The sequence below is a fragment of the Nannobrachium achirus genome (genome assembly GCF_963921795.1).
Source record: "Nannobrachium achirus genome assembly, chromosome: 11".
Taxonomy (NCBI): domain Eukaryota; kingdom Metazoa; phylum Chordata; class Actinopteri; order Myctophiformes; family Myctophidae; genus Nannobrachium; species Nannobrachium achirus.
Genome location: NC_137820.1, coordinates 30459081 through 30473312, shown reverse-complemented (window position 1 = coordinate 30473312; position 14232 = coordinate 30459081). Strand labels below are relative to the sequence as shown.

The following is a 14232-nucleotide window of genomic DNA, read 5'->3' as shown; positions in this document are numbered from 1 at the left end:
TTGTATGTGAAAACGCTAGCATGTCAGAGAGTCGCGGTGCGTCAGTGTGTGTGTGTAAACAGATGAGATAAATAGGCCAAAGGCTAGAACACAAAGAACAGACAGGAAGGTTACCGGTGTCGCGCGTGTGAGTCATGTCATGTGGGTGTGTGCGTTCACTGGATGCCTGAGCCTCAACTATGTGGCTGTTGATGGATTTATTTTATCCAGACAGGCTGACATAAGGCACTGTATCTCCACATCACGACCCCCCAGTCAATAAAGAGACACATTTCTCAACAGGGTTGAGAAAACCATCAGTACCCATCAGTTTGGACGCATACCAAGTTCATTTAAACTTTGGTAGAGGTTTGGGTTGGGGTGGGTAGTTAGTTAAATTGCCATGATACAACTCAAAATATTGCAAGATATCTTTAGTAGTTAAATTGATTAGAATTCATAATCCAAACTAGTTTCCCTGTTGATTAATATTGCATGGTGAAACAGGTCTGAAAGGCCCACTTCTAGCACACAAATGAATGCCAACAAACTGGATTCTGCATACAGTTACATACAAACCCAGTTCAGTGTCAGGGAAGGGAAAGGGAACTTTGATTTAATAAGGAAGAAGATCCCAAAGGTATGCTTCCTTGACCGAGAATGTTTGAGCAGGTAAGAAACATATCGTCGCTATCGGTCAGAAACCTTCACCTGTGTGTTTTTTCTTTTTCCTTTTAGTAAATCAGTGCCCTTCTTGATCATACTACAGCGTCACACAAAATCATCAAAAGTAGCAGATCTGTAAGCTCAATCTTCTGAGATTTTTGAGAAGTAACAGTTTTAGTTGAGGCATATAAGACTAATTGTAAACAGTACAGGGGGAAAAAACGCGTGCTTGCTTTTGTTTGTACTAAATGTGTGACTTTGAGACCCATTTAACCGTGCAATGTCCGTTTTTAATCTACGGAGCAACCACTATCTCGCCAATATTTTGAGTTACGTCAAGGAGCGCTAACTCCACGTCCCAAACCTCTCTACCACGGTTTAAATGTGCTTTATGTGAGAACTGAAGTCACTGTTCTCTACCACAGCCTTGCACTCTCCTGTACCAGGCTCTTTTTCTCACCTTGAAGCGAATGAACCTCTTCTTCCAGGAGTGGATGCCGGAGAGGTAGATCTGACGCAGGGCCTCGTGGCATAGCTGCACGTCGATGCCATCGGGGGTGACGGAGAACTGGAAGGCCACCGCCTGGTGAGCTTCTGCCATGGTGGCTGCTGCTGCACTGGGTCACTGGGGGAAGGGGCAACAAGACACCTGGATGTTAGCGGAGCAAAGTACATTATATACAGGCAAACAATACAGACTAACCAGCACTGTTACAGTAAAGGCGTTGACTTTATCTAAGGGTTGCCTACTTGCTCCTGGCAGGTCAATAAATCTTTTTGAGCTGGTGGAGTTTGCTTTCAGGTTAGCCGACCGGGCAAGTGCTCGTTTGAGAGGGGAGGCAAACGTCTATATACCGGTACGTATAAACACCTGAACGTGGCATTGGAATGGAAAAGAAGAGCACTGTTTTCACCAATAAAATAACAAGATAAGATGTTTGCGCTACAATCATATATTGTTTTTAATAAAGAAAACAAAAAATAAAAAAAAACAATCACCCATAATGACATTAATGTGGTTAAAAGTGCAAATGAGTAATAATCAACAACATAAGCTTCCATCTTACTACCAACTCACTTGTCATCTTTGCAATGACCTCTCGCAAGCACCCAGCAAACATGTTGCGGTGCAACGTTCACGATTGTCAAATTCAGGAGGAGATAGCGTTATCATCACAGCCAGGTCAAACCATTTGGTTATCCCTTCCTGACGTTAGGGTGCCATGTGTTTCTGTGTTGTTACTGTGCTGACTTTCTTTTTAAAGTAAAACAGAAAATACATTTTCGGGTGGGTTGCCAACTGTATCCAATCAGGAGAGAGTACCCATTTATCAGCCTCAATTACATACATTTTGCCATTGTTACAGATAGCAATGAGATGGACAACGCTTTCCTGTAAAGCAAAGTTCAACTATAGACTAGGGCATTAACGACTTGTGATTTTTGCAAGTCGACTCGACTCAGTAAAAACTTAAGTTGAAGTCGACTTTATTGTTTGATGACGTCATCAAACAATAAAGTCCCCCCAATTATTTGGGGGCCCCCATTAACTTAATGGGCAACATTGTTTTCTCACTCAACAGTAAACAAACCAACATAAAGTTTAAGTGTATAGAGGGTATCTTCACATTTCTAAAGTGACAATTTAAGGACTTTTTAATACCTCTAAAATGACAAATTAAACATTGTCCAAATTGTCAAATATATAGAGGCAGAAATTGGGAAAATAGCAGATCTACATGCTCACAATCTGCTATTTTCACAATAGAACCATGTTATACCAAATGTAATGTAGCACTGTAATATTGGATCATTCCGTCCTTGACAATATGCAATCCTACTGTTTGAATGCTGTACAGACGCACACATGGAGCAAAAATAATGATAGAAAAAAATAATAATAAACTTCGACTTTCGACTTTCTCTGGTGGGAGTCGACTTGTGTAATGAAGTCGACTCAGTCGACTTTTTCGTTAATGCCCTACTATAGACTTGCCTCTATGCATTTCTTTATACTGAATTGCAGTACTAGTGGATGTTATATGCCAATTCCCAGAACCTGTTGTATATAGTGTTCCAGTTCTATTTCTTTGTATCATCACTTCCAATTTCACTTGTTTATCCTGCATCCTGTGTGAGTTCTAGGGATGTGACGATACGCGATAGTATCGTTTATCGTGATAAAAAAACACTCACGATAATCGTATCATGGAGATTTAATTTATCGTGATATCGTCCTCCGTCATGCACTGGGATCAATTCACCTTTTTATTTGCCGAGCTGCATATCCGGTACCATTTAAACCCTCTATTGGTAAAACATACTTATAATATACGTACTTGTTGCAGTCTTTTTTTTCAATCTCTTATCAAATGTCTTTGCCAAGAAATAGACGATCTATAAGCTCACAACGCGTTGCATTGCGACGCGTTGTGAGCTTGTAGATCTGCTATTTTTTGGCAAATGTTCCTACCCAGGATAATGGATTTTGATTATCGCGATAATATCGTAAATCGCGATTTCTTTTGTCAGAATAATCGTAATATGACATTTTCATATCGTCCCATCCCTAGTGAGTTCTCTCACCTCATTGGAGCGTTGACGTTTAAGTGCCTTGCTCAGGGACACTTCAACACATAGAGAGGGTGGGGGGCAAACCGGTGACCTTCTGATTACCAAACTATGGCCGCCCCCAAGACTTTGTCCTTGTATGTCACCAAGTCACTGAGTAGCTGTCTCTTTCTCTCTCTCATATGCATGATGAAACGTGAACCGTTACCATTCGACCCGGAAGAACCTTTATCATTCATTTATTAAATGAAAAATCTCAAGGTCTCAACACACGAATTTCCCTCATTCCCGCTAGTCTATTTATTTCACTGACTGAGAGTGGGCTGTCAAATAAGACGGGAAAGGTTTGTTGTTCCCATGTTTCCTCCATATGGTTGACAAACATAACATATAGATGGATTGCAGTCTATTTTGTGACTGAGATCAGCAAAAAATAATTTGCAGGAGCAGCAGAATGCCACATGAGCACATCTACCCTCAGATTAGCTGCAATGTCTCCTTTGAAAATGAACGACATCCGGTGACTTTTTCTCGCGAATGATCACTACAGGTCACACACAGTATTTAGGCGGGCTGTGGTCAAAATATGAGATTGAAATGTGCATTGGAAGATTCCTAATCCATCTCTACCAGCTCCTGTTCCTCGAAATCAAAGCCACTAGACTAGAGGAAGAGGATTCAACAACAATACAACTAGAAAGATGCAATTGGAAATTGCAAGTGTGATTGCCCGTATCTTGGAATGCCCATATATGGACATACTGTGTCAGTCTCATGTGGTCTATGATGTCAAACATCTATGATGTCAGTCATCTCCCTATTTGTGAAAAGTTAAATTTTTAATTAAAGTCAATGGAGAAAATGAATTCACAAATAAATGTATATCGATGAAGATCTAGAAAGATGGAAAGTAGTTAGTAGATGGAAAGTAGTAGTAGCCCTGCAGGGGCAACCACACTCAATTCCATTAAGTAATCTATAGGGCTGAGCATCTGAGCGAGTAATATAATGTGATTGGGTTTGAAAGCAAGAGGGTTTACAAGGAGTTAGGAGGCCAAGAGGCCACCGCGTCACTCAGACACTATTAGGTGGTCTATTCCAGGGCCCACAGACGCACGTGGATACTGTGTGTATATTTACTGTGTCACTGCATGCTGTTGAATAGCGTCAATGACGGAGCCACCATGTGGGAGGAAGGGTCAAGCCTGCCGGTCCTACTAATTCAGTGTTTCTCACTTCACTATTAGAGGCAGAAATTGTGAAAATAGCCGATCTACATGCTCACAACGCCTCGCAACAATAGAACTGTGTTATACAAAATGTAATGCCTCAACTCTTAGTGCTCAGGGTGGGGGGGGGGGGGGGTCCCCAGACAGTTATTATTATTTTGGGGGTCGCGGCCTGAAAAGGTTGAGGACCACTGACTTAGGCCATGAGGTGGCTTCGTCTTCTCCCCCTTGCAGATGTCGGCCTAGGCAGGGTTTGAACCACTCACCTACCTATAACTAGCAACGAGTCATTCTACGGCGGGCCGGCGAGCAATTAGGGGTTAAGAGTGTTGCTCATGGACACACCTCGACACATTGCTGGCCTGGCCTGGAATCCCTAAAATAGAACCAATAGACGTGTGTTCCTAGAGTCTACAACGTGAACGTATAGCTGTCTTTTCACTGTTTGCGTGTGTGACTGATTAGGAAGTAGTCGTTTAGCTGTAGCACATACCTCTGGAAATCCCCCCATTTAGCCTACAGGTGTTGTTAATCCAGTGCAAAGTCTGCGGGTCATGTCTATGTTGTGGGTTACTGTGTAGTTTGCCGCATAACAAAAAGGTAAACAATGAACCTGGAATCTGTCTAAACAATATGCTAGCTATGGAATAACAATCTGTATGAAACGATATAAGGCACTGGCAGGTTATAGGATAAACAATGAACTTGGCATCTGTCTAAATAATAACTATCTAAATGTGCTCATAGATTAGATGGAGCACAATAGCACAAGGCTCTAATATAGTATAGTTCTGTGAAACAATCAAATACACACATGATATAGGAAAGGAAAATACAACCATCTGGTGTTTTCTTGATTCAAATTTTTTAAGATAAAGAATAGAATATTCCCCATATCTTCTAAGCTTTAATGATAGCTTTTAGGAAGGCCACCCGAGAAGCCCTTCTAGGTTTGTTTGACCTTTCCGGCACATCATGTTTTGATTTCAATTTTTGTTCCTTTTCCATATAAAAGTATTGTTCTTTTTCCATTTTAGTTTTTATAACTTGTGTAACTTTAAAAATGTATGTGCAAATAAACTAAACTAAGATATTAGAGAGCTCTTGGCCTCTCGACCAAGAGCTTCCCAAAACAAATGTTACTCACACACATCTTTAAACTGTTCTCAGAGTCAGACAAGTACAGCAGCCTCCCTCCTCCTCCTGGTTGTTTTACTAGCTATACATACAGTATACATTGACGTTGATGTGAATCAGCTGCTGTAAGGGGTTTGTCTACTAACTCCCAATCAGGGAAGAACAGGTGATGACCTCGCCCCCCCCTGGAGAGGTTGACAAGCATCTCACTACCCAACTTAGAATTTACAAGTACATTAAATATATAGTCAGTACCACAAATTACTCATATGAATTGTGTCCACCACAGTACTTAATGATGTCTAGGTGTCAGAATAATTCAACATCTAATTAACCACTTAGACCCTATAGACTTTACCAGGGTCCCCCAGGGCTCTATACTAGGTCCGCACAAATTTTTCTATACACCCAAATCTCTTTGCCTAACATGGATTACCCATGGATTATAGCTAAATAAAATCTCATGACTGAAAATGACCAAGTCCTAACGTGCGACTAACGTGCAACTTGTGCAACAATTGCAGAACGGAGAGAGAGGTCTACAATTTTCCCTTTTCTGATTGGACAATATGATGGATTTGAGGATTAGACAAGCTTCACGTGACATCACAATATATCGTCGTTGTCGAGTGGAAAACTTGTAACTTCAAATGTGTACGTTCTTTCGCAAAGTAAAGCCCTGCTTCATCATACAAGGCTGTCGCCCGTCGCACAGAAGTAGTGAAACAGCAGATCTACAAGCACACAACGCCTCGCAGTGCGAGGCGTTGTGTGCTTGACTGCTTGTAGATCGGCTGTTTTCACTAGTTTAAATCATTTTTAAAATGATAAATGCAAAACGAGGGGTTTTGGACATACAAGGTTTCAACCCGACAACGACGATATTTAATATTAATAGGTAAGAAGTTATTACAGTTATTACAATGTGAGCTTGTCATCTGTTATTTCCTGCGAAAGCTTTCCCCACAATATACTGTAGATGCTGGGGTTTAACCCATTAAAAAAGCATCCGTGTCATTTTAGACTTTTGAGTTGGCCTTTCAAATTAGCAGACATACAAGCTCACAGCGTGTCACTCCGCGCCACGCTTTTGAAAATTCTTGAAAGTGTGAGTACTTTCCAAACTGGAAGGCATTCGTGGAATTGGCCTCAGGTCTTAATGGGTTGAATTAAAGGTGATATGTTTGATATGTTTGATATGTTGTATGCCCATCCCCAAGAAAACAGATACAGTTCATGCACCAATGGCACTTCTCCATTGCACAGAACCGGATCAACTCGACTGTGTGTGTGTGTGTGTGTGTGTGTGTGTGTGTGTGTGTGTGTGTATGTGTGTAAACAGACCAGGCAAGGAATTAGGGTACAATTATGCTAACCATTCAGGCCTACTACCTAATTGCTCCTGTTCCGTTTTGATTGTTCTTACTTTGTAAAATGCTACAGAACACGTGGCACGTGTTATACACACACACACACACACACACACACACACACACACACACACACACACACACACACACACACACACACACACACACACACACACACACACACACACACACACACACACACACACACACACACACACACACACACGATTCGACTTAACCCTAACCCAATCTATATCATAATACTTTCAAACCTTTGCCTCGATTGCGATTAAAGAACGCAAATTAAAAATCACACCCGTGTGAACTGAGCGGTGGTTCTTCCCCCCCCCCCCCCCCCCCCCCCGTGTGTGTGTGTGTGTGTGTGTGTGTGTGTGTGTGTGTGTGGCCTGGACAACAGCGCCCCTCCCTTAACATGTGTGGTCAGAAAAGGTACTACACAGGCTTGAGGCTACATACAGACCCACCCACATACATACATACAAACAAACAAACTAACAAACAAACATACCTACACACACGGCCACGCTATGGAGACGGTGTGACCACCGCTCAAAAATAGCACAAGCTTGGCTGTGTTTACATCAACAACAGCAATGAATACATGTTTTTACCCATGCTTCTTTCTATACCAGCAGTCATCACTGCTAGTGCCTGCAACCACCGGAGTCGTCTGGCGGTTTAGCAGCCAAAAAAACAGACCCAAAACAAACAGTGAAAACATCAAATACAGCGAGAGGGCAGTGTGTTTTCTGCAGAAACACACTGGAGTAGCAGGTAAACACCATCACACTACTCCAGTGGCTGATGATGACTGCTGGTATAGAGGGAAATGATTGGTAAAAACAATCATTTAGCCTATTGTTTTGGTATGGTAACACAGGGCAAAGTTGCATACACTATGCCTTTAAGTTGAAGGTTCTTCTGTTATTGCCTGAGATAACAGAGGTCAACTCCAGAGGGAAAGAGATATATGGGATTTTAGTAGCTACGTGTGTGTGTGTGTGTGTGTGTGTGTGTGTGTGTGTGTGTGTGTGTGTGTGTGTGCGTGCGTGCGTGCGTGCGTGCGTGCGTGCACCACTATAGGCCAGTGCAGTGCTATATATGTGCCCATATATGTGCCCATATTACTCTGTAGATGATAAACAAAGAAGACACAGATAAATATCCAACAAAGCTGTTGTGTGTCTATTTGCAAACCCACACACGCTGGTCAGTCACATACTAACCCAATGTACTCTCCTGACCCTGGCCTGCATACTTCTTCTCATCCCCCTCCTCAACCATAAAGAGTAATTACTCAGCAATTACTCAGTATTACCACTTGGATGTGCATTCTCCTTTAGAGTCGATACAGCAGCATCTCTGCAATGGTGTTGCCCCATCATCGTCAGCATGTTAACTGACTCTGATGGTACCAAACTGAACAAAATGTGGACCCCTAGCCAGCATTTAGCAAAATGTAGGTGATTTACAATGTAACAATAAGCAAGGACAACCCGAGGCAGTACATCAAATGCATAGAAATTGTAATCTAGGATCATAGGGTGAACCAAGAACCTATCATCAATCTAACAGTGGAATATCCGAATAATCAATAATCTGTCAGTTGACACACTATGGCAGTGGACAGTGGTTCCCAAACCTTTTAGCCTGTGACCCAAAAGAGAAATTAGACATTCGCCTGGGACCCAAACTAGTGAAAATAATTAAACATTGATTTTCTAATTTATGGAATTTCTTGGATTTATCTTGGATTTCTTCATGAACTTACAAAAATAATTAAATGTGTTTTTTAATTAATGAATTTGCTTTTTGGGGATTTTTTTTCTTCCCTTTTTAATGTTTTGAAATAAATAAATAAAATTAAAACAAAAAATTAAGGGACCCATACACATGGGTGACACGTGTGTGGGTCATGGACCCATGATGGGTCCCGGGCCACTGTTTGGGGAACCAGTGCACTCTGGGGACCTGCCATCTGTCTACATGACATGCTATGTAGGGTCCATTTATTTGGTTCCGTTTAATTAGCATCCTTTGCAGAGTTAAATGAATGAGCACCAAGGAAGGAGGAGGACATTGGCTGTGCTGTGCCGTGCGGTGCCTTTTCAGCAGGCAGCCGGTGTATAGTGCCTTCTCCCTTCCCTTCCCCCATATACACACACACACACACACACACACACACACACACACACACACACACACACACACACAGCCATGCATGCAGCCAGGGGCGTCACAAGGGGGGGGGGGGGGGCAATGAGTTACTAGGGCCCAAGGTGGAGGGGCCTTAATTATTTAGCTATTGAAAAATAGCAGATCTACAAGCTCACAGCGCGGCACCGAGTGCCGCGCTGCGAGCTTGTAGATCTGCTATTTTTGAAAAGTCGTGAAAATGTGTGCAAATCTTTGAATACATATATTTTTAAGCACACATTTGTGTAACTCAAATTTAGCTTCTGGGGGGGGGGGGGGGGGGGGGGGGTCCCTGGAACTAAATATTTTGAGATGGGGGGTCCGTGGCCGAATACATATCATCTTGGGGGTCCTTGACATGAAAAAATTTGAGGACCAGCACCACTGACATGGAAACATAGGTTTCTTGCACACATTTTAACAATTTTTCAAAAATAGCAGATCTACAAGCTCAGCTTGTATATCTGCTGTTTTTCAATAGTTAACATTCTTGGGGGGCCCGGAGTGAATCCTTGTACCCAGGGCCCAGAATTTGGTGTGACGCCCCTGCATGCAGCCGGTTCCTCCACATCACATGATCTGCCTGTGCTGCTGGAAACTAGGGGAAAGGTCGCAGCGGTGTGCCGGTAGCAAAAAAGACCTTTACCGGCAATTCACCAATAAAACCAGGATGTCGCAACCATGCATGCCCCACGGCCAACATAGTATTTTATTATGGGAGGTGTTTCTTTGGTAAGATCGGAATGAAAACTGGTTTGTTTTCCTCCTGTGTCCTAAAACTTGCAGTTCAAGAACAGGAGGAAAATGTGTCAAACACCCCCCCCCACCATCGCGTCTTCTAGCCGCGCGGTAATAAAGCTCCAGCTATAGCAGCTAGGCTACACCACCATTACCATACCATTAAAGGTTTTAATGTCATTTAATTTCCGATCAGCATGATCGTGCAGTAGCCTTCATGTAAAACATATAGGCCTAATACAAATTATTCCATGATCGGAATTATGAACCATGCATTGTACAGGAGTAGGGCTAAGTAGGAGTAAGCCTATATGCCAAATCCTATATTCGACGCTGTCAGTGTTTTGGGTTTGCATGAACTCCCTGACTCATCAACACCTGTATAATAATTTCCATAATCTCGTGAATAAACAGGACAAGTGGCAGCGGGGTCATCACTTTATCAAGTGTTGTTCCTGTACAAGAAGACTCCATGAATGCAGAGGCGTCAATTGGGTATGGCAAGCTATGGTAGCTGCCATACCTTGGCTACAGGGGGAAATAATACATTTTACTTTTCATTGTGCCTGTTGCTAAGGTATGGCAACATGACTGGTGGTCATGTTGCCATACCTTAGCTTTTGCTAAACTGACGCCACTGCATGAATGAATGAGCGTCCAACCCCTCACTGACCTTCACTGAGGTGATCGTGGAGAGGCTTGAGTATGTAGCCTAATAATTGAGTACAAAGGGACCCCAATGCAAACAAGACCAAAAGCTTTCTTGTGGTCTTCATGGCTTTTAGTTGACCTTGTACCACAGTACCAGTGAACTGTGTAGGCTAAACTGTCCTGCACCTTTTTCCTATGCAAACTTCTAATAAAGTATTCAACCGATCAATCAATGAATCGTTCGTGGAGAGGAAAGAACAGGTGTCACGACTGCTGTCACCCCTGGGGGGTTGTTGTCACTGTCACCTCAGGTAGCATAGCCTACAGTAAAAAACAGGTGGAACAGTAACCTTCCATACAATTTGACCCAATTACTCCACTATAGCCTACACAACGAGTTAGTGAGCAATTTTGACCCGTAATGACAAATATGTATAGACAGATATACGACTATTGTTATCGTACCACCAAATTCAACATGCAATTAATAAAACATAGGATAGCCTATGTTGCTAAACATAGGGCCAAAAGTAGGCTAAACCAACCAAGCAAAGTGTGAAACCAACAGAGGAATGTCACAGCTAGGCTACTGCTGCAGCTTTCAGTTTCATAATAAACAATAACGCACAGTGTTGATAAATCAACTTTCTTTCCCTCTTGGCGTGCCAACTATAGCTATAGCCTATTCTAGGCCATACGAGGACATTATTTACACACACATATAGCCTATGTTTACTGCTAACAAGGCAGCGATGAGCATGTTATGTCTATGTGTTATTACACCGTCATTATGTCGGCGTAACATTTCACACAAGGTTTTTTTAGACCTTGCGACTACATAGACTGCCGGCGTCTCTTTCGACCCCTGCAGCCATGATGATATGTATGCGTAGCAACACAGAGAGAGAGAGAGACGCGGAAGGAAAAAGAGAAGGTAGGAGGAGGACGGATCAGAAAAAAAGGAGAAGTTATTACTGAACGTTATTAACTCACCACCAAGCCTTGGTCCACTTACAGTGCTCGCCTCCTCGCAGATCTACAAACGAGAGGACTCTGTCTGTTCAGATGGACGTGTGTGTGAGATAGAGAGACGGTCGATATGAGGCTGATCTGTTGTGAGTGCAGTGTGCGTGACGTGTGTGTGTGCGTGTGTGCTATGATCCTGCTGCATGCCATGAATGAGAAAGGAGAGAGAGAGACTGAACGCTTGTACACAGACCAACCCCTCCCGTTTCTCAAACGTCACCTTATTGCTCCTGCTTCTGTGTTCTATAATTTCCAAACGCCGGGTCGGGAAATGTGGGTCACATGGACGCATTTTTATGAGTTTCCTAGTCCTACATTTCTTTTTTTTTTTTTTTAAACATTTCCCCAAAAGATTCCCAGAAAAAGCAAAAAGCAAAAAATAAAAAAATAAATAAATATATATATATATATATATATGTATATTAAAACTAATTCAATTTTACTAAGTAATTTGAAAATGAATAAATACAAGAAAAATCGAAGAAATCCCATAAATTGGAAAACAAAATGTTTAAGAAGTAGTGAAAATAGCCGACCTACAAGCTCAAAACTGCTGTTTTCTCTAGTTTGGGTCCACAGGATAAAAAGTTTGTTTATTGACAATTTCTCATAAACAATAAACAATATAAATGTAATTGTTATTTACTATGACATTCATTCATTGTTATCCCTTCCCCTCCTCTTTCTTTCTTTCTCTCACACTCACACACACACACACACACACACACACACACACACACACACACACACACACACACACACACACACACACACACACACACACACACACACACACACACACACACACACACACACACACACACACACACACACACACTTCTCTGGCCTATAATTACATACTTATAGCATACCTCCTAAAGCTATATTTATGTCCTTAATATATCACAGCTATTTATACACAAACGTAGGCCTACGTATACGCTACACAGGTCTATACTCACTTTATAGGCCTACATTCTATACATGTCATATACAGAGAATGGAGGCCTATAAAGTCAGCATATGAGTATAGGACTCATGAGTCATGAGCCAATACTCTGACTACTACTCTGCCAACAGGCCTACTATTGTATGTTTTATTATGTACAGTAAGATAATGCGAGGGCAGCTTGTAGTCAACATACATGTACACGTCACTATACGTTTTGACACGAGCTGAATTCATAGAGCCAGTCAGAGTCCAGAGGTTCAATGAGGTCGGCTATACATTTTCATGCCAAGCACTCTGTGAAGGGCTGGAGTTACAGCACCCCCTTGAGGATTATGGCGTCACGGCAAGGTTGCATGAGGACATGTATCTTGCACCAGTGCACCACCCACACAGTATGACACAATAATATACAGGTATAGACATTTCCAGTGCTGTGTTCTACCTGTAACGCACGTATACAGCGTCTACTGTCGGAAATAAAAATATGAATAGTGCCAGCCCTCGTGAACCTTTCAAAGTAGCGTATTTGATAGGCATTATGCACTGGCGTATGCCCTGGCCACACGAATAGCCGCGGATCATAGATTATAGTATGCCCTCAAAAAAAGTCTAGAACACACCACTGGACATTTGCCTGCTAAACAATATTTCCTTCATGCACTCCTGCCAAAAACCTTGCTATAAACAGCATAGTTAAAGTGCATGCGGGCAAAAAAGCTATTTAAAGGTTGTTTATTATCGGTACCAGCAGTAGCCTAATGAATGATGATTAGCTAAAAGGAGATCCTAATCAATATTAGACCTGCAAAGTCATGTGATAATTAAAATACTACTGCTGATTTTCAAGTCTACCAAGTGGTGATTGTGTTTAACTGGTGTCCCAGGTTTACATTTGGGCACACCAGTTATTAGATTATGATCTGGCTAGAATGGAAAACAAGGAGTATTCTGTCTGGATCTCCTGGACTGGAATTACTTAATTGAAACACATACTTGAATCTACTTCAGAGTGAGTTGTTTTATGTAAGAGAGACAAGCAGGTATTTACACAGAATGACACAGAATAGCAGCAATAGCAGTTGATAATCAGGAGCTACTTGTGCATAACACAGTGTTTCTCAACCACTGTGCCTGGGGACCTTTGGTGTGACCCTTGAAACTGCTTGAAAGCCAGTATTGTATTTATCATTTTAAAAATCATTTAAACTAGCGGTGCGAGGCGTTGTGTGCTTGTAGATCTGCTGTTTTCACTATTGTTGTGCGACAGCCTTGTATGACAAAGCAGGGCTTTACTTTGCGAAGAAACATACAAATTTGAAACTTGGAGATACAAGGTTTCTTCCCGACAGTGACGATATTTACACCCCCGTATTATGTTGGTGTGCCCATGGATTCTTGGGATATGAAAAGTGTGCCCATGCTGAAAAAAGCTTGAGAAACACTGGCATAACAAGTCTTAGAATTCTGGTTCCATGAAACTAGGATTTGAAAATGCATTAAAATTGACATTCCATATCGGTACCTACGCCATCAATTGCTATTCTGCAACACCAGAATTGACTGCAGAGGCTTCTGGCAATGCATACATTACAGTTGGATCCCATCCCATTTACCTTTGTAGAATGACTGACAAAACACAAGACGAGAGACGACACAGGAAATTATGTTTTTGACAGATGACATTTATTCTCACCAG

General features: G+C 42.0%; 1 protein-coding gene across 1 annotated transcript in view; it reads right to left on the bottom strand.

The window, feature by feature from the left end:
* cpt1ab (carnitine palmitoyltransferase 1Ab (liver)) overlaps positions 1-11689 on the bottom strand; it is a 48742-nt gene extending 37053 nt beyond the window's left edge. The window contains exons 1-2 of the mRNA XM_080736359.1: positions 11552-11689; positions 1106-1270 (exon numbers count right to left, since the gene is read on the bottom strand). Of these exons, the coding sequence (XP_080592485.1) occupies positions 1106-1246 (141 nt within the window). The 5' untranslated portion in view covers positions 1247-1270; positions 11552-11689. The remainder of the gene's footprint in view (positions 1-1105; positions 1271-11551) is intronic.
* Between the last annotated feature and the right edge of the window lie 2543 nt (positions 11690-14232).